The following is a 23,017-nucleotide window of genomic DNA, read 5'->3' on the forward strand; positions in this document are numbered from 1 at the left end:
CCAAATTCAATCTTGTCCAAGTGTTACCACATCTGTAAAGTCACCTTTATTTTTTTAAATTTTATTTATTTAAGTAATCTCTATACCCAATGTGGGACTCAAACTCACAACCCTGAGATCAAGACTTACAAGTTCCTCCCTGACTGAGCCAGCCAGGTGCCCTGTGAAGTCATCTTTAATACCTTACTTGGGGTATAACTCAGAGCTTGGAATCACAAAACCATGTTGCCCTGTAATTGCTGCCTCACTGGACAGACACTCTGGCAAGTAGGCACCCTCCTTTTACCTTTGAAGGAACAGTGTTTACATATGGTCAATACTGTGGAAAAAAGAAACTGAGGGCTTGCTAGGTGACCAAAGAAAACCCAATAGTCATTCATTTTCTTTGAAGTGCTTATAAAAAGAATTAAACAACAGAGGAAAAAGCTTGAAAGTTTCCAGGGAAAGTTTTTCTTGGTTAGAGAGTTAAGAAATCCACTACAATTTCAAAAGGAAAATTCCCATATTGGCATACTATTGTTTTGCTGATTTGTCTATAAGTCTTTAATATTAAAAAGCCCAAATTTACAAACTTCCCTATGAAAATCAAACTTCTTAAATAATACTAATAAATAAACACTCGTTAACCTGCATGCCAGTGAGAAAGGCCTGCTGCCTGCTACGTATTTAAGGATAATTATGTTTGAAACATTTCAGGTAGAAGAGCTCGTAACTATACCCAAAAGGCACCAGAATGCTCCAGAGTTTCTCACAAATCTTGCTCCCAACAAAACTGCTTTTGAGAACCCAAAGCAGTAAGCAAATGGTGACCAATCTGGGAACACCTAAAGCTACAGTTTCTAAGGCCACGGGAATTCCCTTCACCATTCTTTACCTTCATATTTGGCTGTTCACTCCTCTTGGCTGGAGGGCTTCCTAGTGCCACTCCTTACAGCAGCCAACTCCCCTCCTCCAGTTTCCTCTAATCACTCTTCCCTGAGGTCAAAAACCCAATTAGCAGAATCCTGCAGTGGAGAATGGGGAGGGAAAGAGAGGAGGGATAGGAATAGTGAGGAGAAAGGAGGGAAAGAATCCACTGCACTCTAAATCCCAACCACCCAGTCCTTCCCTTCTCCTTATCACTCCCAATGCCTTACAGTCTTTCTCAAAGCAAACCCAGCCCCCAATTTCCTCATTCTTTAGTCACCTCACCCTTTCCATAAACACTGCCTCTCAGACCCAGTGGATTTGCTTCTCTGACTTGGTGGTGCTCAACCCCACCCTGGCCGATGCTCCTTCCTCAGCACAAAGAGGAGCTGAGAGGAAAAGTTCACCCAGGACAAGGGAAGTGGAAGCCAGTACAGTACCAGTTAATATAATTTGGGTGCTAAACTGCGTCCTTTACCAATGTTTCCAAAACTGTTTCTCTGGACAATACACTCTAAATTCCAAATTATAATAAACTTTTACAATACAATCCTATTTGTAACTGGGGGCTGTATACAATTATTTTCTGATAAATGACAAACATGTTATGAATTAGTAAATATTACGCTGTTGGATTCATGAAACATCTGTCTTCTAAAGGTGACCATATGAGCCACACCAAGCTAGACAGTGTCTGTTTACTAATCCAGAATCTAGTTGGTTATATATATGTGTGGACTCTGTAAAATTAGTAAGTCTCTGTGAACCAATCTCCTCTGAAAGAGCCAGAATCTCTTCCCTGAGGATAGAGAAACTGTTAAAGACACTTTTTTACTCTTTCCAGCAGAACAATTTTACATAGGGTTCATAATGCGTTTTTTTCTTATCATTTTGGAACCCTATTGGGTTGGACTTTAATTACTGCAAGGCAGAGGTCTATATATTTTCAACAGCTAGACTACCAAACAGGATTTCCAATTGGATCCACTCAGCTCACCTGAAACTATGTCACTTCTCATTTACCTTATTTTAGGGTATCCAGGTATCCTCCTCATGAAGACTTGGATTTTGCTTTCTCTGCCTATTCAATGTTTTTTACAAAAGGTAAAACCTCCCAGGCAAAGCTGTCAGTCTGACCCTATGACTGAAGGCTTTTCATTCAGCTGGCACATTTCAAGTCTCAAGCCTGGCTCCCTGCTCCAGGCCTAAACAAAAATCTCTGTAGAAAGCTAATGCAAAAGCAGAGCTCACTCACTCTTCACCAGGCTGCCCTACTTGACAGCCTGTAACCTGCCCAAAGCCGCCCTCAGTTTCCTGTGGCCTTGAGAAAGAACCCTCCTTAAGAATGCCATCCAGCTGCATGGGCTGGCTGTGTACATTAACCCCTTCCAACCTGGATTCCCACCACCACCAGAGCAGCAGCGCCCTGTGTAAGAAACATAGCAGAAAAAGGCTGAGTTCCAGAAGTTTACAGCTGGTGTTAGCGATAATGACAAATCCTCGGGATTTAAGCCTGAGGGCCAATGAGACGGCCAAACCTCCAATTTCAAGAAAAAAAATTTCATCTTAGCTAGTGATAGTATACCATAAAGAAGCCAAATTAATTTCCTTTCCTCACAGACAGACATACACTATACAAAAGAATATTAAAAGGAGGGCAATACCAGCAAAACTGCTTCCAGAAGAGCAAGCATGAGAATACACATTTTTTTTTAAGTTGGATACTTAATTTCAATTCTCTGTCAAAATATTCATACCAAGAAAAAGGCTTTTGCCTAGGTACTAACCAACATTCAGAGTAGACAGCTGTAAACAGAATGGAGTCAGCTACGACAAAGGTAGGCAAGGCAGGTTAAGTCTTTTATGGGTCAAAGTAGGAAGAACAGTGTTTATGAGTAAAGAAAAATGTTAGGAGAGCATCTGAAAGCTGAAAGAAATTGGAACAATTTTACTTGGTATGCTAAGATTTTGCTTGACATTTTTATTTATTCAATTCTCCTGATAATCCTCTAAGCCCCTACTATGTGCCATATATCTTAATATTTCTACAAAAGTCCCACTGTAAGATCTGAATACTCAAAGGCTTGAGGTTAGTGACCTAAGAACATGAAGACTTCAAAAAGGGTCTACGTGCTTTTTGTTAAACACAAAACACTTTAAATGCAATGCAAAGGCCCCTCTTTGTGACTACAGAGAGAAAAAAGCAGCGGCAGTGGTTGTTTTTTTTGCCTCTTTTTATTCATTTTCTCATCCAACCAACATCTATCTACTCATCCCTCCTAAGCCCCTTGGTTGGCCTCACGAAGGATAAAAAGATATGACTCAAACTCTTCTTGGAGCTTAAAACTGAAAACAGAACATCAGACATACCAATAAATAATTACACCATAAAATACACAGAGATAAAGGCTGTAAGGATTCCATAGCATAACGGGGAGATTAGAATAGGAAATAAACACTTGCTACTAGGTCTGTAAAAGCTTCATGAAGCCAGTGGTTGCTGAGCTGGACCATTAAAGATGGTCAAAGTTTTAATTAGATGGATGGATAGAGTAGGTAGGTATACCAGAGGTAGGAAGTGCATATACAAAACTGAGAAAGAAAAGATAGTACCTTTCCACTTCCTGCATTTTTCCTATGTCCATGTGAAGTCAGCAATTAGTCTTCAACAAGCAAAATAACTAGTATCAGATTAGGAAATTTTACAAATTTAGAGGTTTTAACTGACAAGGGCATCATAGGTAAATACACGGATTTCAAACTTTACAGATTCTTACACCTAACAAATAAACCTCATTGAACTGGCCAATTTCCTCCCCTACATTCCTGCTATGACTTCTAAGTTGGTGCCTTGAAGGCCCTGTAAACTTGCTCTTCTAGGTCTTTCTTGTACTATCTACACTACTTCAAATTATTTGAATCAGCTACTAAAATAACTCAACTACTTTAAGCTTGCATTGACAATATCCATTCTAGCTATATGATAAAAGAATACTGTAGTTTGGAATAATTTAATATGTGGTTAACTAAACCACTCTTTCACCAAGTGATTTTTCCCCATCTCACAGGGTTGCTACAGGTTAATTTCAGTTAAAACGCAGTGTCTGTCTGGCACCTAAGTGTTACCTGGAATGCTGATGTCTGGGTCCAAGTTGCAGCTGGCCATCTGAAGCCTCATATGGCTCTTCTACCTCATACACATTTGCATCGGTGTCCTCCATGCTTCTGGAATTTTGCCATTCTAACTCGGGAGTTTTCCCTATGGCCATAATAAATGGCAAGTTTTCATATTCTGGTATTTCCTCATAATGGCGTATATTTTCATACTCTGGTGCACAGCCACTTGTCATAGATTTGCAAGGTGTTGGAGATGATGACTCCCTGGAGAGCATTTGGTCATCCAAAGAGTCAGCTCTTGGTCCATTTGCTGCACTGATCTGGCCCCGAGACTTTTTCCTCTTCTTTTGGGAGTCTAGGTTGTAGTTATCTGCAGAATATGCTTTGATGGGCTTACTTTTCTTTTCTCCTACCAATGTGCCATGCCAATCACTTTCAATCCCTTTCCGCTCCCCGCCTGAGAGGCTGCCTGTGGTTGTATCTCCAACTTGGCTATTCTTGAACCAAAATTTCTGGAAGTCACTCTTCATGAAACAGATGGATAGTTTCATGTTGAGCAACTTTTTAAAAGAGTTTTTCTTTTGAGAGTCTTTGCAAGGCTTAGTGCACCTCTCCACATCCATAGCAGATAATGATTTTGCTCTAGGCTTAGTCATGGCAGTTGAAGGCTCACTATTTGATGATACGGTGACAGACTTTAAGGATTCTGGGTTCCCTGAAAAGGGTAAAATAGGATGAGGTAACTTCCACACTGGCTTTTCTGAAGACCGTTTAGTCGTATCAAAAGAGGACGACATACCATGGTTTTGGACACATAAATGCCGAAGGTGATTTCTCTCTAGACCCTTCTCTGAATTATTTTCTTCATTTGAGGGGTAAGAACTTTTCTCCACCAGCTCCTCTGAGGCAGCCTTTTTAAGTACTCCTGCAGCAGGCAAGCTGTGTCTTTGAGGTTTTTTTGGGACAATTCTTGAGGAACTTTCACCTTTTATTGTAGATTCCTTTTGTATTTGAGGGGCAGACACTCCTGGGTTACAGGCAGTAGGCAAATGTTCATTGAAAGTTAATTTGAGTTGCTTAGGGAGGCTCATAGATAAAGTACTGCATCTTATAAAACTGGTCCCTTTGTCAACAGCAAGGGACACACTGGAACCATCTACTGTCTTGAGGTCAGAACTCAAATTAGAATCTGTTTCTGTTTTTTCAAAGGAAGATGTTTCATGACACATAGCTTTCTGTGGACTGACTAAATTTTGTCTGTCACTGTTGGAATCCACATTCAATTCACTTTTATTTCGTGGCTTTACTTTGTCTACTTGTTCCTGGTTACACAAAACATTCTGATGAAGAACACCGATTTTACTGCTTTTCAAACCAGCTTCTAAAAGACAAGAAGGGGTACTGTCTAAATTCTCTGGTTCTTCCATACTGTCACTCGGAACATCTATATACTTTTGGCGTAATAGACGAGCAGCCCGTGTCTTTCTGGGCTTGGGAGTTGGAAATTTTGGGGTATATGGTACTAGGTGAATTTCTAAGGGACCAAGATCTCTGACTTCTGATTTCTTACTAATTCCATCTGAAGATGGAAAAGTACTTCTTTTACCATTTTCCAGAGCTTCTTGTTCAGATGAATGAAAGCAACTATTGCTTTTTTCACTGCTATGCTGATAAGTTTCATCCCTAGGAAGCTGTAGGTGGCAGTGATGATAATCAGGAACTTTTTCAAGGCTGGACAGGGAAGGTGACAAATCTGCAAACTCAATTCTGAATTGTCTGCTGGAATTATAGCCATCATTCATTTCTGGGTTGTCTGTGGATCTGTGCTTCTGTAGGGAAATAAAAGGTGATGCTGGTTGTGTTAAAACATCTTTGAGCTTCTCTTCCAGGACATTTGCCTTTAAAACTACTCCACTCTGCCTCTTGACTTTTTCAAAGTTAGAATCACATTTACTCCTTGTTTTTATAGTTGAAGAGGACTCATCAATTTTACTACTTTCTAAATTTTCATGCATTTCCAGGGGCTCTAAGATAAGCTGCTTTACACACAAATGTTCTCTATTCCCAAGTTTATGGATACACTGAGAATTACAGGAACACATTGGTAAAATATAATCGCTGCTCTGATGCCCTACATGTTTACAATTAGAGTTATCAGCATTTTCAGGTAATTCCTGTTTATGCTCCTCCAGGTTCACAATGATTTTCCTTGATGTTGACTGCCCAATGTCTCTAACAGGTGAGTCCTTCAGAACCTTCGGTTTTGGGGCTATTGCTGGTTTGGTTTTCTTTGTTGACTGTGGAACACTAGAAATCACAATATCAGGTTTAGGCGCAACAGGAGGTGGAGCGGGCTTATTATTTGCTACCACAAGCTTTGGCTTAGGGGCCACTGGTGGCTTCTTAATCTCTAGAAAGGAAAAAATAATAATTTGATGACAGAAAAAAAAAAAGACCAAAACCCAAAGCAAAAGATGATAAACGATTAAATTTGATAACATTTTTACTTTTTTTGACAATATGGTGAACTTACATTTTACTAGGCAGATTATGTTACATTAAAGAATCAACGTTACTCTTGAAAATTCCTTAAACTGTCCTTCAATTCCAATATATGAAGCTTTGGGTAGAGTATACATTACTTAGCAAGTCCTAAACAATTTTTCTTTTAACTCTGGAACAGATTACCATATCTTCAGTAGACACTAAATTAAATCATTGGCTTCTGCTTTGGGGACCCTTATAGAAGAAAGCACTTCATTTGCTGAAGGCCAAGTGAGTGAATTTGCCTAATTATATGAAGACAGAACTCTTTAAGTTTGCCTATCAATAAGCAGTAGTATTCTTCAACTTCAATGATATACCATAAGAGTTGTTTAAATGTTTTTTCTCAAGGATCTAGCTCACTAGAATCCCAAAACTCTCTTAAAAAGGAATACAGAAATCAAAAATCTTCCAAACTTAAAAACAAAAGTAATTTTTCTGTATTATTTGATTTATTATAAAGTTGGATTTCTCTGTACAGAAATTGACATTGGTAGTTTTCATTATAATCCTTCACAGAGCTTTATTATTTTAAAAATCATGTGTATAGGTTCTACAGCATGTCTAATCAATCAGAGTTTCTGGGAATACAGCCTGGACACGTGTATTTCTTTTAAGTTCTACATGTGAATATACTGTGTACCCTTAATTAATAATGACTATTATAGTACATGTAAAAGATAATCATACACACACACACACACACACACACACACACACAAAGATGACCACAATTTCAATTGTAGCAATCTTCCCCTGACATTATAAAAAGGACTTAATAAATACCTATTATACAATGCTAGATTTATACAGACCTGGTCCTAGCCTAAAGGTACCTAATAACAGCCTCACACAAAAGACCTATAAAATAATATACAGAGCCCAAATATCTGTATTTTTTTAAAGTTCTTTAAGTTTTTCCACCTAAACTATCACCTATTACCTAGTCACATTTCCCCAAGGAGACTTGAAGTAAAAATATTTTATCTTATATTTCTTGCACTGAATGTTTGTTCCCCCAACAGGATCTAATGCTTAACAAAAACTTAATTTACTGAAAACAAAAAACCATAAATCTTTCAAAATATTTGTTGGACATTAAGTACTTGAATACACAGAGGCTTTGATACTTCATTTAGTGATGATTTTCTTTTCAACAAAGGAAATTAGTCACAACACTTGGGAAGATATGACATGAAAGTGTGGGGGGTGGGTAGAGAGAGAGGGAGAGAATAGGGTGATCTACTTCCTTTTACCAATCAGTTTCTCAAACCAAGGGCACATGATGATATGTGCCTTTTCGTTCAATTCCTGGTATAATGTCATAATAAAGACGATAATAAAAAAATACTTCCAAAATAATTCAATGCAAATTCCCAAAGCTATACAATTTCAGTTAGCTATTCAATACACATGTTATTACTTTTAAGTAGAAAAAATTGTAAAACCATTCAAAGCCTGATGATAAACCTTGTTAGAATAGTCTGTTAAATTAAACTCTTGACCTATTTAGTCTTAAGAGAAAGTATAATTGCCCTAGGCCTCTTCCCAACCTCCCACCTTACCCAAGATAATGAAAACTGACACACTGTCATGTTGATTTCATTTTTGTAACCATTCTTAACATCTTACCTCTGGGATTTTTGAAGGAATTAAAAAAAATCAGATTTGCAAGATGGAAAAAGTTCTGGAGATTGGCTGCACGGCAACATGAAGGTATTTAACACTACTGAACTATACACTTAAAAATGGTAAAGATGGAAAATTTATGCTATGTGTATTTTACCACAACTAAAAAAACCCCAAAAAACAAAAACCCAGTCTTATCAAACTAATCTTTTACTTTCTGAATCTAAGAACCTTGTCAAAACTTTCAGGGCCACTTAACCAATCAATTTTTGCTTTTTAGTTAAATTGTTTTTTACTCTTTGGTAACAATTTTACTATTTTCTTTAAATGTGCTTTATACAAGTCAGCATCCAAGAACCATAAATACCTCTTCTCTCTTAGCTGTGGTTGATTCCTAACAAACAGCATAGCATATGTACCTAACACTTTCCATGCATACTCACTGAATAAAATAAATGACTGTGAACTTTAGTTTACCACTGTTAGTTAACTGTGTATTGGAAGAAGCAGATGAACACAACCCGGCCGGCTAACCTAATTCGGTGCCTTTGTGAAGATATGGTTGCCTCAGTTTCCTTACTTGTAAATGAGGACGTTGAACAGATCTCTAACGCCTATATGATTCTGAGATTATAATTTCTGTGATCCTTGCTTCAGGAAAATCCTTATATTCTCTAGTCCCTTTTTCTTATATGATGTTTCTTCAGTATGACTTTGTCAGTCTTTACCACTAGAATGCAAGATCCAAGAGAGGAGGCATTTTGACACAATGCTCTATCCCCAATGGTGAAAACAGAGCCTGGGAATAGTCAAGGCTGCCACATACATACTTCAATAGGCCTCAGTAACAGAAAATTTCTTTTTAAACAAAAAAAACAATACCCATTTAAATGTAGAATTATATTTTGAAAAGTTATCGGGAATCAACTTCAATAGGACTATTAAATGAGTTTTTAATTATTAGTAAGAGCAAGTACTTTTTAAAATAGTTTATTGTTAAGTTGGTTTCCATATAACACCTAGTGTAAGAGCAAGTATTTAAGTCACTGGTATAGCAATATACAAAATCCTTTTTATTATTATTATTATTATTGTTATGATTATTTAGTGGCTCTATTTCGAAAGAAATACAACTCAAAAAATAACAAGTCATTATATTACAGCCTGCTCCTATGTCACTCTTGAAATAAGTGCATGATGTTTGGAAATGAACCCAGCACCTTTGGATCTTAATACTGTATCAACATTTAGACCCAAAAGCTGTAGAGCAAAGCAGCAAATCTTTTATTTACACAGCTGTTTGGCTTCAGGGAAAAATAAGGTAAGAAAGTAAAGCACTAGTACCATTTTACTATTACAAACACACTCGTCATCTGTTAGACACAGATGGCTTCACATGTGCACACCTTCTTAGCCACTGGACCAGCTAAAAGGTAAAGCACATTAATGAGGCTGTACTTGTTTTAAAAGATACAAAATATACACTGAGAATTCTCTCTCTCTCTTTTCATATACCGATTAAAATAATTCTAAAATCTCTATTATGGGCTACTCTTTCACAGATGCAAAAAAACAAAGAAAGTGCTTCTTCAGGATACATATACCTTGGATGCTCTACGACATTCATTTTATTTTTAAAAATGAAGCCAAACCATCCCAATACGTCAGATTAGATTCAATATAAACAAACATCCCCTCCTGCAAATAATATTCCTAATGTTTTATTTTGATTATTGTACCAAAAAAACATCATAAAGGGCTTATAAGAATGATAAACACATAATTTTATAAGACTAGAATGGAAACAAAACCCCAGTTCTCTTCCATATTCTCCATTTAGACATGAGAAAGAATTATAAAAAATCTTAGCAGATGGGTGAACAAAAAGGTAGTTAATGCTCAGCAAGCCATGCTAAAAACCAACTAACTCAGCTAAACACAGGAAGTGTTTCTCTTTTAAACACCACAAAAATGTCTGTGGATTAATTGTAAAGTTGATAAAATATAAAAGTAGCTTGCATTTTTCTGGGGTAATTCAAATATAAGAATCAAACTTCCAGACTGAACCCTGAATCAGATTTACATACTTAAATGTCAACTTAAATGCTTCTGTACCTGTTCATTATAAACTCTTAGGACTAGAGTTGAAAATGATACATTTAAGGTCTGAATATTTTAAATGTGCTTGATACTCCAAAGGAGGGGAGAGCTAAAATGGCTGGCAAGGCTTTTAAATTTCCAACTGCTTTAAATTTAAATTATGTGGACTGGGTCAGTGATAAAGAAAAATTAAAAGGTGAGGTACAGAAATTTAAGATGAAAACAGTTCACCTCAAGTATGTAGAAAGTCTCCCCTTGGTAAGGAAAAGAGAGTTTATACACAATTTTAACAGTGTATGATAACATATCTCCTATACATACATGTAACATTAAATAGGAAAGATCCACAACATCTTCTGGAATAACTTTTTGCCTTGTGAGCTGTAATCTGATTACACCTAGCAATGCAAAACTCCAATATATCTGTGATTTTAAAATAATACAAATCAGAACATTTCGAGCGCTGTTTGACAGCTTCAAGTTGCAGAAATTTGAAACAAATGCCAAGAAAAGCAAAGAAAAATTAATCATACTTATGTGCTGATTCTAAAAGTAACTTTGAGGGGAAGCCTAACACTATTGTACTATAAAATTTCTAATGAAGTGTTCTTTCTTTAAATGTGGGCAAAAGCATAAAGAAAAAAAATCCACAATACTTAATGCATTATTAAGTTCTGGTTTAAAAATTAACTTAAGAGTCTTATAAAGCGTTTTTAAGCGCTTTTTAATAGTAATTAGCAATTACTTTACTAATCATTTTGTAAAATAAGAACTGTCCCTTAAGACCGTTTAGAAATACAACGCCAAGAACTGCTCAAAATTCACACAAAGGTAAAAAAAAAAAAAATACAAGCTTTGTCATCCGAATGAAGAGAAAGGACTATGGGAGGCAGACAGAAAATAAGGCTTAGACTTAACCAGGTAGAAACAGGAAAAAAAAAACCATAAAAACTGGGTAGGGTGAGCAAAACATTGCCATCGACAATTCTACTCCTCTATTTCTCAGGTAACAGGAAAAACCACCGGGAGAGGAGTCACAATGTCTACACCTCTCCCATCTAATAAGGGTCAGGGTTTCCAGTTGATATTAGGTTCAAAGCGATTCGGCGCGGCGGCTGACGGCTGAGTTCAACACTCCCGGGAACACTGCCCTTTCCTAGAATAACTGATTTCTTAACATGGGAATCTGAACTATTTTCATACGCAAAGGCAAAGTCGCCCAAACTTTAGGACAGACGAGCAAACGCTTCCCTCTTCACGTTTAGTGATTCACCTGGCGCAGAGCTCCCAATGCGGGTCTCCGTTTAAAGGGAGGTCCTAAGAGAAACACGATTTCCAACCAGCCCTTTTCGGCAGGAAGGGACGAAAAAATTGGTCAACACACGCCGTCCGCTCCGCACTTGCCAAAGCCCTCGGGAAAGGCGAGGGGGAACACCGTTCACCCCCCGTGTGGAGAAAGTTGCTCAAGAGCCCAAGACTAGCAGCGCTCGCTAGAAACTTTCCAGCGGCAGCGCTGGCGCCGTCACTTACCCGCGGCAGAAGTCATGATTCCCCGTGCAGCTCGCTTTCCCGTTCGCCCCCCTCAATCCACGCTCCTCTTACAGTCCATTGTTTCAAGAGTTCTCTTCAAGAAGAGAAAACTCTCTGCCTGGGCACACATTCCGTCTGGCGGTCCCGCGGCGCAACCAAAGCGCCGCACAAAGGACGCTGCCGGATCCAGGGACCCAGCGGCGCTCCCGGGCGCGAGCCGCAGGCGGCGGGCGGGCGAGCGAGCACGAGCGCCTCCCGGCAGAGCTCAGGGAGGACGGCCAGGCGCGGGCACGAGCAGGGCTCACCGCGGCTTCGCCGGCGCGCGCCCTACTCAAGCTCCAAAAAAAAAAAAAAAAAAAAAAAAAAANAAAAAAAAAAAAAAAAAAAAAAAAAAAAAAAATCAGTGCTTCAGGCGCCCCCTGCTCGTCGTGGCCGTAAAAGGCGGACAAAAGCTCCAACCTCCTCCAATCACTAGGCTCGGGCTTCCTCCTGCTCCTGCCCCTCCGGCCCACCCGTTCATCCGTTGCACCAATAAGTGGTCCTGAAAGGGGGCGTGAGCTGCGAGGCATTCTGGGGATTGTAGTTTTCTGGACAAACGGGACGGTCGGTAGCAGACGCCGGGGTGCCGCCTGTTCTCCCGCCTTCATTTCCCATCGTGCTGAGGCGGGTGGCATGGCGGAGAAGGATGACACCGGACTTTGACGAAGAGGTGGTTTTTGAGGTAAGGGGAAAATGGCGGTGGGTGTGGATTGCCTTTGTTTGAGAAGGACAAGGGGGAAGGCGAAGGGCCGATCACGGGACAACGGATCGGGTGACGCTCCTGCCCGCCTCGGTCTTCGAATCTCGGCGATTTCTGGGCCTAGTGTTTGGTGGCAGCCTGACAGGTGTAGCCCCAGGCTCCCTCGCCGCGGTCGCCTCTGCCTCGGGCCCGCCCAGAATTTCCAGCTGGGGCTCCGTTGCTAGGCCGGTGGACAGGCGCCCTGCCTGTTCCTTCCCCGGGGATGGATACGCCCGCGGGCGTCCTCTTCCCGAGCGGGGCGGGGCCCTATCGTGCATTTTGGAGACTCCTGAGTACAACTTAGCCTCCCCTTTTTCGTCCTCGATCTTTTGGGTCCGTATCCAGAAGTGCTTCAGGTCACCCTTCGCGGTCGAGGCGTGGCCCTCGTAATGAAGGCAGCAGGTGCCAGTTTTCTAACACGTTTTAGAATCTGTGTGTGGGATCTACTGCGAGTGTTTAGGACCAAGGCATATCAAGATCTAGGTTCAATTCTTTTGTCCTTTGCTGTTGCGCTAGGTGTAGCCAGTTTTTCTGACTCGAGGCTCTGGGTATGAGTGCTTTTGTGTGGGACTATTTTAAGACGTTCTCTGCCATCTTGAATGAAAAACACAAAACACACACACAAACTGGCGAATTTTTTTGTTGCCATTTTTGTATCAGATGCGGAGGGGGGGGAACTCACACCTGGTATAGATATATTGCAAATATGTATGCTTTATGTCCATTCATCCAGATAGATTGTATGAAATTAAAAAAAAATGGCCTATTCCATACAGTGAGAAAGCGAGGCGCTAAGTGCAGAATGATAAATGTTGAAATATGTATAAACTGTCGTTGGAGGATTGATTTGGAAACAGCAGTCTATTCTTGTGGCCTCAGAGAAGCTACACCCAGTAAATGATACCGGAGATAAATCTTGAACTATGAATAGTATTAGACAGATCAAAAAGAGAAAATGCATTACTGGCAAAGAGCTGAATGTGCCAAGTGTTAGGAGGTGTGAAAGTACCTGGTGTGGATTTTTTTCAGGGGCATGAGTGGGAGGGGTCGCTACATAAAGCGGCTTGATGTGGCTAGAATGTAGAAGTAGTGGAAGATAGGGACATTTTACCAAAATGAAGAGTCTGGATTCGAGGAGCTCATTAGGGAAGACAAGTGTTCGAATTTTGGAAATGAGAGAAAAAAATAATGGAATAATGACTTGGACAGATCATTCTAAGGTAGAATCAAGGGAACAGTCACAGATTGAATGTGGGAGCTGAAGGAGAGACAGAAATCTAGGTTACTGAGATTTCTAGGATAAGGAAGACTGGGCGGATGTTATTTTTTTACTCTATTTTCTTAGATTTCTGAATATAATAGTAATGAATGCTCACAGAAGATTTCATAATAGAAAATAAGGCACAAAATTAAAGTCATCTGTTTTCCTACCACCCAAAGATGGACACTATTAACATTATAGTATTAGGTGTTCTTACACACTTTTTTATGCAAATGTATGTTTAACGTGTGATTTTTTTTAAAGCAAAATGTATCATACCACGTAGAATTCTGCATGTATTTTTCATTTAAATTTATCATGAGTCTAACTATTCATTACTCTGAAAACATTATTAATAACATAATATCCCAGCATGCATGTATATAATAATATAACCATTTTCCCTTTATTGGATAATTATACTGTTTCTAAATACCATTGTATCAACACTGATAAGATTTCATCTTTAACTGCAACTCTGATTTTTCCTTAGAATAATTTCTAGAGGTGGGGTAAAGGGGGAGAGGCAAACCATGAGAGACTCTTGAATGCTGAGAACAAACTGAGGACTGATGGATGTGGGGGGGAGGGGGGAGATGGGCATGGAGGAGGGCACTTGTGGGGATGAGCACTGGGTGTTATATGGAAACCAATTTGACAAGAAACTATTTGTAAAAAAAATAAATAAATAAAAGATAAACAGAAAAAAATAAAAAAATCTAAAAAAATTGAAAAATAAAGTTTAAAAAAGTTAAAAAAAAAAAGAATAATTTCTAGAGGTGAAAATAGGGGGTCAAAGGATATGACAATTTTTTAAGACTTATAGAGAAAGGTTATACTAATTTATGTTTACATTAGGAATAAGAGTATTAATTTCACCAAAACCTCAGCAACAGCCTTTTTAGTTTCTTTTAATCTTTACTAATTTGATAGGAAAAAATAGCATTCATTGTTCTAATTTACATGTTGTGCATTTATTGGAACCATTTTTATTTCTTTCCCTGCCTGTTTCTTTTCGTATTTTTTGTCCATTTTCCTATCGGATGCTAGCTTCTTAAAAACTGATTTGCATGAGTTTTTCCTGTGTTACTTAGCCTTATTATACTTGTAGAATATTTTTTCCAGTCTGCTGTTTAATTTATTTGCCTTCTGTCACATACATTAATCTTTTTTGCAGCATAATATTAATAAGAAAAGTGTATAAATCATAACTGTGTGTAGATTGATGAATTTTAGCATGTTGAACACACACTTGTAACCAGCAGCAGCCAGATCAAGAAACTGAACATCACCAACACGCCAGAAGCTGCTTCTTACTTCTTTTGTCAGTTCTGTCCACCTCAGATATAACCATTATTCAGACTTAGAATAACTAACTTAGTTTTGTCTATTTTTATCGTTTATACACTGTGCAGTTCCATTTATATATATCTTTTTTGGCTAACTTTTTTTCTTTCTGGTTTTGTTAGTTTCATCCATATTGTCATGTAAGCATTTTTTATTTCTCCGTAGTATGACAGCTTTTTAATCTATCTTACTGTTCATGGCCTTTGAGTAGCATCCAATTCGGGACTATTATATGAATAGTGCTGCTTAGTATATATGTTTTGTTGAAGATACTTCTTTTTTAAAAAAAATTAAGTTTATTCATTTATTTTGAGAGAGAGAGAGAGCACAAGTGGGATAGGGGCAGAGAGAAAGAGAGAGAATTCCAAGCAGGCTCCACACTGTCAGCCCATTGTGAGGCTCCAACTCAAGAACCACAAGATCATGACCTGAGCCAAGATCAAGAGTTGGACACTCAACCGAGTCACCTAGGCGCCCCTTGTTGAACATATTTCTGTTATATGTATATACACATATACATACACACATGCACACACACACTTAGATATGGAATTACTTAGTCATAGGAACTGTGTATGTTTACCTTTTGTAGGTACTGCCAAACATTCCAACCCAGTTGTACCAGTTTATACTCCTACCAGGAGTTTATAAGGATCTAGTTGCTGTACATGCTCGCCAACACTTGCTAATATCAATCTTTTTAAGTATATTTACTTATTGTGAGAAAGAGAGAGAGAGTGTGCGTGTACACCCACATGCACCCATGAGCTGGGGAGGGGCAGAGATGGAGAGGGAGAATCCCAAGCAGGGTCTGTGCTGTTAATTTGCATTTTCCTTATAAGGTAATTGCCATAAGAGTCTTTTTATATGTTTATGAGCCCACCCATTGTATGTCTACTTTTGTAAAGCCAATTCAAGTTTTTTGTGTGTTTTTTAATTGGGCTAACTCTTTTACTGATTTGAAGGTGTTCTTTATATATACCTGATACAAGTCCTTTGTTAGATATGTGTACTTCAGATATCTTATCTCAGGATATGTGTAGCACTCTCTTAACAGTGTGAACAGAAGCTCTTTATTATAATCTAATTAAACCTTTTTCTTATATGGTTAGTGCTTTTAAAGAAATTTTTGCCTACTTTAAGGTTACAAAAGTATTTTCTCTCAAAGTTTTATTTTACCTTTTGCATTTATATCTGTCATCCATGTAGAACTGATTTTTGTATGGTATCAAGTAAAGGTCAACATATTTGTTTCTCAAATAGATGTCCAGTTAACCTGGCATTTACTCAACAGACCATTCTTCCACTGAACTACCATGTAGCCTTTGTGATAAATTAGCAAACCTTGTGTGGCTCTATTTCTGGATGCTCTCTTTTCAATTGGCCAGTTTGACCATTCTTGTGCCAATAACACATCATTTTAACCACTATAATTTTATTATAGGTGTTAGTGTCTGATAGGATAAACCTTTCAGCTTTATTTTCCTTCAGGGTTTCTATGGCTATTTTTGGTGCTTTGCATTTCCAAGTTTTAGAAACTTGAATTTTACAATCAGCCTGTCAATTTCAGTTAAAAAAAAACATACTGAGATTCTGATTGGGATTGCTTTGAACTTTAGGTTGATTGGAGAGACTTGACATTTTTACAATACTGAATCTTCCAATCCATGAACACTTTTACTCTCACATCTTCATCTCTGTGTTCTAGTACTGATTTTACATGCAGGGAATATAGGGGAGAAAAACAATTTTCCCTCTACCCTTCTGACTTCTTGGCTAAGAACCCCTGTACTAAAAGATGTATTAACAGAGAAAAACAAACAAAAGTTTATTAACATGTATACATCCTTTGTACATGGGATATACTGTTCAAAACCAGAGCTAGACTGTATTTAAAGCAATAAAAGCAGATTTTAATCCCGACTATCACAGTAGGAGAAAAGAGACCTCAGTGTAGAACCAGGCTCAGTTGCAAATATAGCAGAGGCAAGTGGGAATTTAATTACTAAGAGGAAACACTGGGGTAAAAGGGGTTTGGGGGTGGTGCCTGGGTGGTTCAGTCAGTTAAGCATCCAACTTCAACTCAGGTCATGGTCTCACTGCTCATGAGTTCCAGCCCTGCATCAGGTTCAAGCCTCGCATCAGGCTGTGTGCTGACAGCGCGGAGCCTGGAGCCTGCTTCAGGTTCTGTGTCTCTCTCTCTCTGTCTCTCCCCTCACTCACACATGCTCTGTCTCTGTCTCAAAAATAAATAAATATTAAAAAGAAAAAGAAGTGGTTTTGGCTAAACCGATCTAATAGGTTTCTTGCTAAAGACAGGGGTGGGGTGGGTGGGGGTTGGATATCAACCTGGGAGGGTGGTAGAAAATGAGGAACCCAATATCTATCTACGTTGTTATGCTCATGAAGCTGAGAACCCATGATCAGGATCGTAAGCAACAACATAAGAATCAGGAAACCACCACCACATCTGCCTCTTGGGATAACCTGCAAAGCTGGTACTGTGGTACTGGAACTCAGAATATATACACTATCTCTACCACAGCTGCCTCTGCATTACCAGGAAGCTGGTAACACATAATGGAATAAAGGAAAGAAAGAAGGAAGAAAAGGAAGGAGGAAGAGAGAAAGAAAAAGCCCAGTTAATATCTAGAATCCTGGCTGCAAGATAATTTGGAAAATCTTACATTTAGCTTTCTTGTCTCTTTAACCTCTCCTCCCCTAAGAAAATTTGACTGGGTATTTTTCATGTATTTGTTTTAACACTGTTGTCTTAATGATTTTCAGAGTCAGAAGTCAAACTCATTTATGTCTTAAGACTTACTCAGAATGTCATATGCTACATTAGAATTTTAAGTCAAGCAAGAGTTTTGGAAAGTACTCCAACTATATCCTTTCCCTACTTAAAACTCTTTTTTTAAGTGTCTTGATTTAATATCAGTTTCCTGGAGAATTAGCCAATCTACTGTCTTTTCTTATAATATTGATCCAGAGGTCATCTTTGAGTCTTCCTAGTCTGGCAGGACCAGGGGTACACTGAAAGATGGTGTAGTAAAAGAATTAAGAAAGAAAAAGAAGAGTGAAATTCCCAGGCCCAGGTCCCAGTCCTTGCCCCAAAATCTGATCTTCATTTTATCAGTACTAGTTTCCAAATATACCTTCAAAGTTAATTCCGTTATCTTGGAACCTAACTACCCCAAGAGGCTCCAGTGGAAAGAACAGCATAACCTCAGACTTGGACCTCAGGCTGAACAACAACAGGACAAAGTTTAGAAAATGATGAACAGCATATCTAACATGGGTACTATGCAAAATAAATACTGAAATACCAATATCATCGTTTTACTCTGTAATTATTATCTGTAAGATCTTTTGAGAGTGTGTATGTAGTCTCTATTGGCCTTAGGCAGGTGTTATAAAGTTCTGATGTTGGTCTTTTGTAGCTTTCAGATTTTTTCATTATAAGTTAATTGCAGAAACTTTGAACCATTCATCTTGTTTTGAATCCTTCCACTCCCAGAGCAAAGAATACCTGAAAATAAGAACTTTTATCTGAAGGACAAATATTTTTAACTCTTTGCATTATTTGTAGTGCATCTAAACCATTTCTTTGTAACTTCCCTATAGGGACAAAGTTGTCTTCAAGGGACTCTTTAGTCTTTCATATCTCTGTTCATGGTAACCTTATTTCTATGGTTGAATTCTTCAGTTTTTGTTGAAATTCATTCTCTTTTCCTTCATTCATGACTGGGAAAGCTAACTTTTGCCCCTCTTATCTCGATCTCTTTCCCTCCTTCATACTTCTTAGTAAATTATTAAATGTTAACTCTTTGTTGGCATTATGTTCAGATGTACCTCCCCCCCATCCCCACATTAAGTCAAATAAATTTGAGATGGCTCTCACCCAATCTCTCACATGTAAAAGTCAGTTTAAAAAATCCTCCCTTACTTGAGAGATTCTCTTTTCTTCATGTTTTTATATATTTTAATTTTTAAAATTAAAAACAGTTTTTTAAATGTTTTATTTATTTCTGAGAGAGAGTGAAAGAGAGAGAGAGCAGGGGAGGGTCAGAGAGAGAGGGAGACACAGAATTCGAAGCAGTCCCCAGGCTCTGAGCTGTCAGCACAGAGCCCAATGTGGGGCCCAAACCCACGAACTGCAGAGTCATGACCCAAGCTGCAGTCGGACACCTAACCGACTGAGCCATCCAAGCACCCCAATTTTAAAAATTTTAATTCCAGCATCCTTTATATATTTGAAGGTTAAATATTATTTGTAGATTCTTTCTATTTGCATTATTGATTTGACTAATGAAAGGAAATTGTTTTTTGTCTGTGAATGTATACATTGACAGTATTTGGTATTTTGATAATGGAATTGCTGTCTGGAATAACTATAAAATTTAAGGTATTGTATCATATTATTTTCATTTAAAATTCACCCTCAGTTTCCTGCAGTACATAAAACTCCACAGTTGTATAAAATACTCTATTTCTGAATAGCAGCTGAGATCAGAAGCAGGACAAAATTCATGCTTTTATCACAATCTGAAATTGAAAGAATACTTATTAGTAGAGTTATTAAATTAGGGCCCTATTGACATAAAAGATTAACCATTAAGGTCAAAGCTAGTTTATTACCAGATGCGCAGTAATAAATCTGTTTAACATGAATTACAAAAATTATTCTTGGAGAACAAGTCTTTGCTTTTTTTCTCTCTGGGTCATGTTTCTTCCATTTTGGCTTCACATAGCTTCAGATCTCTAATGAGGATTTTAACATTTAAAAAAGTAAAATAAAACCAATGAAACAACAGATTTGAGGCAAAAAAAAGTTTAACATAAAAAAAATTTTTAAGTTTATTTTTTTTGAGAGAGAGAGGGCACGTGTGTGCAAGCTGGGAGGGGTGGGGGGGGGAGAGAGAGAATCCCAGCAGGCCCTACACTGTCAGCACAGAGCCTGACACAGGGCTCAAACTCACAGATTGTTAAATCATGACCCGAGCCAAAACCTAGTCTGACACTTAATTGATTGAGCCGCCAGGTGCCCCCCAGTGTTTAAATTATATTTATGGTTATCTTGGTATTTTTACCAAGATATTTAGTTATATTAAATTAAGTTATATATAATTATATATTAAGTTATATATATATTATATAATATATTAAGTTCTAAATGTATATATATTAAGTTATATATAATTAATATAATTAAATTATATTAAATTAAATATTTAGTTATATTAAAGGCTTTCATTTTTTTTAAGTTTATTTATTTAATCTCTACACCCAGAATGGGGCCTGAACTCGTAACCCCGAGATAAGAGTTGGCATGCTCTTCCCACTGAGCCAGCCAGGTGCTCCAAAGGAGTTCATTTTTTAAAGGCATTGGGGAAAGGGCACTAGACTAGTAGTCATGAGACTGACATTAATTAGCAATGATAGCTTGAATGAATCACTTCATTTCTCTAAAATTTGCTTCCCATTTATTATAAAGGAATTATACCAGATCATCCTTTAGTATTAAATTTTTCTTAACTCTCATAGGTTGAGTAAATGAGAGTTAAGCCCTTAGAGTTCTCCATTAATTAGGAAATACCGAATGAGATTCTTCTCATTTCTAGTCCATTTTTAGATTAGGAATCCTTACTAAATTTTAGTTTTCTTCATTCTGTACCAGTGTTCCCATAGTTCCCAAAGTTGAAATTTTGTTGATTAATCTACACCGTTAACCTCATTATTTCTTTAACACCTTCATTGAAGTGGATTTTCTACTTCTGTATATATCTTGCCCTGTCCTTTCAGCTTCACTCTCCCTTACAGATTCTCTCTTTCTGATGATAGTGCATAATGCATCATTCTGAGAGATCTCTCCTTTATTTCTTAAGGGAACCACAAATTCTTTTTCCACTCTTTTTATTATCATTTGGGATAAGGAAAACAGACAGTAAGGTTGGATGTGATCTATAACATCCAAACCTCATTCTAACATTTATTGCATGCTCTTCTCACAACATGTTGCCAGTGGGTTTGTCTTGATTCTAATTTTTTTAAGTAGTTAAAAATGAGTTTTACTTCCTCATCTTGCTTCTGCCCTGCATTCAGTAAGTGCCCATTATATGCCAGTTGATTAACCAGATATTGAATGATACTGAGGGTAGCATCAGAACTAGGGAGCACTCAATACACCATTGCTACCTTCCTTTCTCCTAAGACCAAGTCATTATCTGAATGAATGAATAAATAAATAAAATGAAAAGCCAAGTCATTGTTGTTCTTTATATTTGATCAGTGGAGTGTGTAAGCTGTGCAAGTCAGTTCTCCCTTTGCATCTCTTCAACTTTTTTTTGATGGATAGGTTTTGTTTTGGAGTACATAAAATTGTACTTAAGTGCATTTATGGTATTGTATGGAAAAAATGTAAAGTTACTCTTTTTAAAACTTTTTGTTGTTTCACATAAGATTAATTGGATAAGATGCATTTTGATTGGAAAATTTTAGAAGGCTGCAGTCAGGAAAATTTATGAATAAATGTCTTACCTGCTGCTAGTTTACAAAAAATTTTTAAGTAAACATAATAAGTAAAATCATTTATTACTTTATTATCCATAAAAGGCATTTAAAAAACCCTACTCTTTTTATTACTTCTGCAGTTACTGAGTTAATAGTGAAGAAATTATGTTGAGGTTTTTTTCAAAGAGCTGCTTCTGATAGCAAAATGCTTAGTAATGATGAAGACACACCCTCCAGTTCAGTGGCCATTTTGTAGTGTAGTTCTGGAGAAACAAGTGGGAACCATCAAAGAAAGAAGTGTATGGATCAGAAGAATATGGGCAAAAGGCAATACATTTTCCATCTAGGTCATTTGGAGAAATTATAACTATGCTGTCCGTGAGTAGCTTAATTAGTAGAACCAATTTTTATGGATGCTTTTAGCTTACTTAATCTTTTTGATTTCTATGATTAGATTTGCTTTGCTCATATTGAGGAACAATTAAATTAATGCTTGGATTCAGGGCTTAGGTATAGTAATTTAGAAGTTATGTTGAAATGTGTAAACTACAAAAAAGTAATTCCTCTTATTTTTAATTACTTTTGCAAGGTACTTTTATGATATTGTCTATCCAGCGTTTAAGGTTGAGGGTGGGAGAAGCAGTGAGCAGTTATTTTCAAATTATGCTTTCTGATTGTGTACTGATTTAAAGATGAGTGAAAAGTCTGTAGAAATTATATTGACAATATAATTAATAGTAATGGGTAAATGTATTTGCCTTTGTAGAGTTTGTTAATTATGACAATTTCAGCTCTTTATAACTAAAAGCATTTTCATTAAAAATAGAGAAAACAGCTATGTTGCATAATTTGGTAATGACACTCTTCCTCATCAGCTTATTTTGTGATGTTCTGCAGTTAGATGTTCTGCCTGGAAAGAAATAAGGAAATCATAGCAATTGAGAACAGGAGTTCCTCCTTTTCCATCATATTTTCCCAGAAAATTGCTGTTCTGTATGTAATAATTACATGTATACCTATAGATATAAGCTATAAGCTATATTCAAAAAGACTTTTTTTTGTAAATTAAGAATGTTTTTATTTTAAATATTTTTTTGAGATATAATTAATATATAGTGTCAGGTTGGTTTCAGGTATTCAATATAATAATTCAACAATTCTATATATTCAAAGAGAAAAAGACTTTTAAAATATTTGTAATAGCTAATAAATAATTGTTTCCAGGCAAATATCCTCCATCAAAGCCCTTAATTATAGAAATCTTTTTTTCCATGAAGATTTTATTTGGACTG

At 37.4% G+C, this 23,017-nt stretch overlaps 2 protein-coding genes across 6 annotated transcripts in view; one reads left to right on the forward strand and one right to left on the reverse strand.

Moving 5' to 3' along the window:
- Window positions 1-12,069, reverse strand: part of FGD6 (FYVE, RhoGEF and PH domain containing 6) — a 107,846-nt gene extending 95,777 nt beyond the window's left edge. For both annotated transcript variants that reach the window (XM_039236625.1, XM_039236624.1), the window contains exons 1-2: window positions 11,827-12,069; window positions 4,033-6,433 (exon numbers count right to left, since the gene is read on the reverse strand). In XM_039236625.1, coding sequence (XP_039092556.1) covers window positions 4,033-6,433; window positions 11,827-11,842 — 2,417 coding nt within the window. In that variant the 5' untranslated portion in view covers window positions 11,843-12,069. The remainder of the gene's footprint in view (window positions 1-4,032; window positions 6,434-11,826) is intronic.
- A 366-nt stretch (window positions 12,070-12,435) lies between these two features.
- The window catches only part of VEZT (vezatin, adherens junctions transmembrane protein), a 64,184-nt gene continuing 53,602 nt past the window's right edge, over window positions 12,436-23,017 (forward strand). For all 4 annotated transcript variants that reach the window (XM_039236596.1, XM_039236597.1, XM_039236599.1 and 1 more), the window contains exon 1: window positions 12,436-12,547. In XM_039236596.1, the coding sequence (XP_039092527.1) occupies window positions 12,512-12,547 (36 nt within the window). In that variant the 5' untranslated portion in view covers window positions 12,436-12,511. The remainder of the gene's footprint in view (window positions 12,548-23,017) is intronic.

This window comes from Hyaena hyaena, unplaced genomic scaffold (assembly GCF_003009895.1).
Source record: "Hyaena hyaena isolate Hyena2069 unplaced genomic scaffold, ASM300989v1 scaffold_113, whole genome shotgun sequence".
NCBI classification, from domain to species: Eukaryota; Metazoa; Chordata; class Mammalia; order Carnivora; family Hyaenidae; genus Hyaena; species Hyaena hyaena.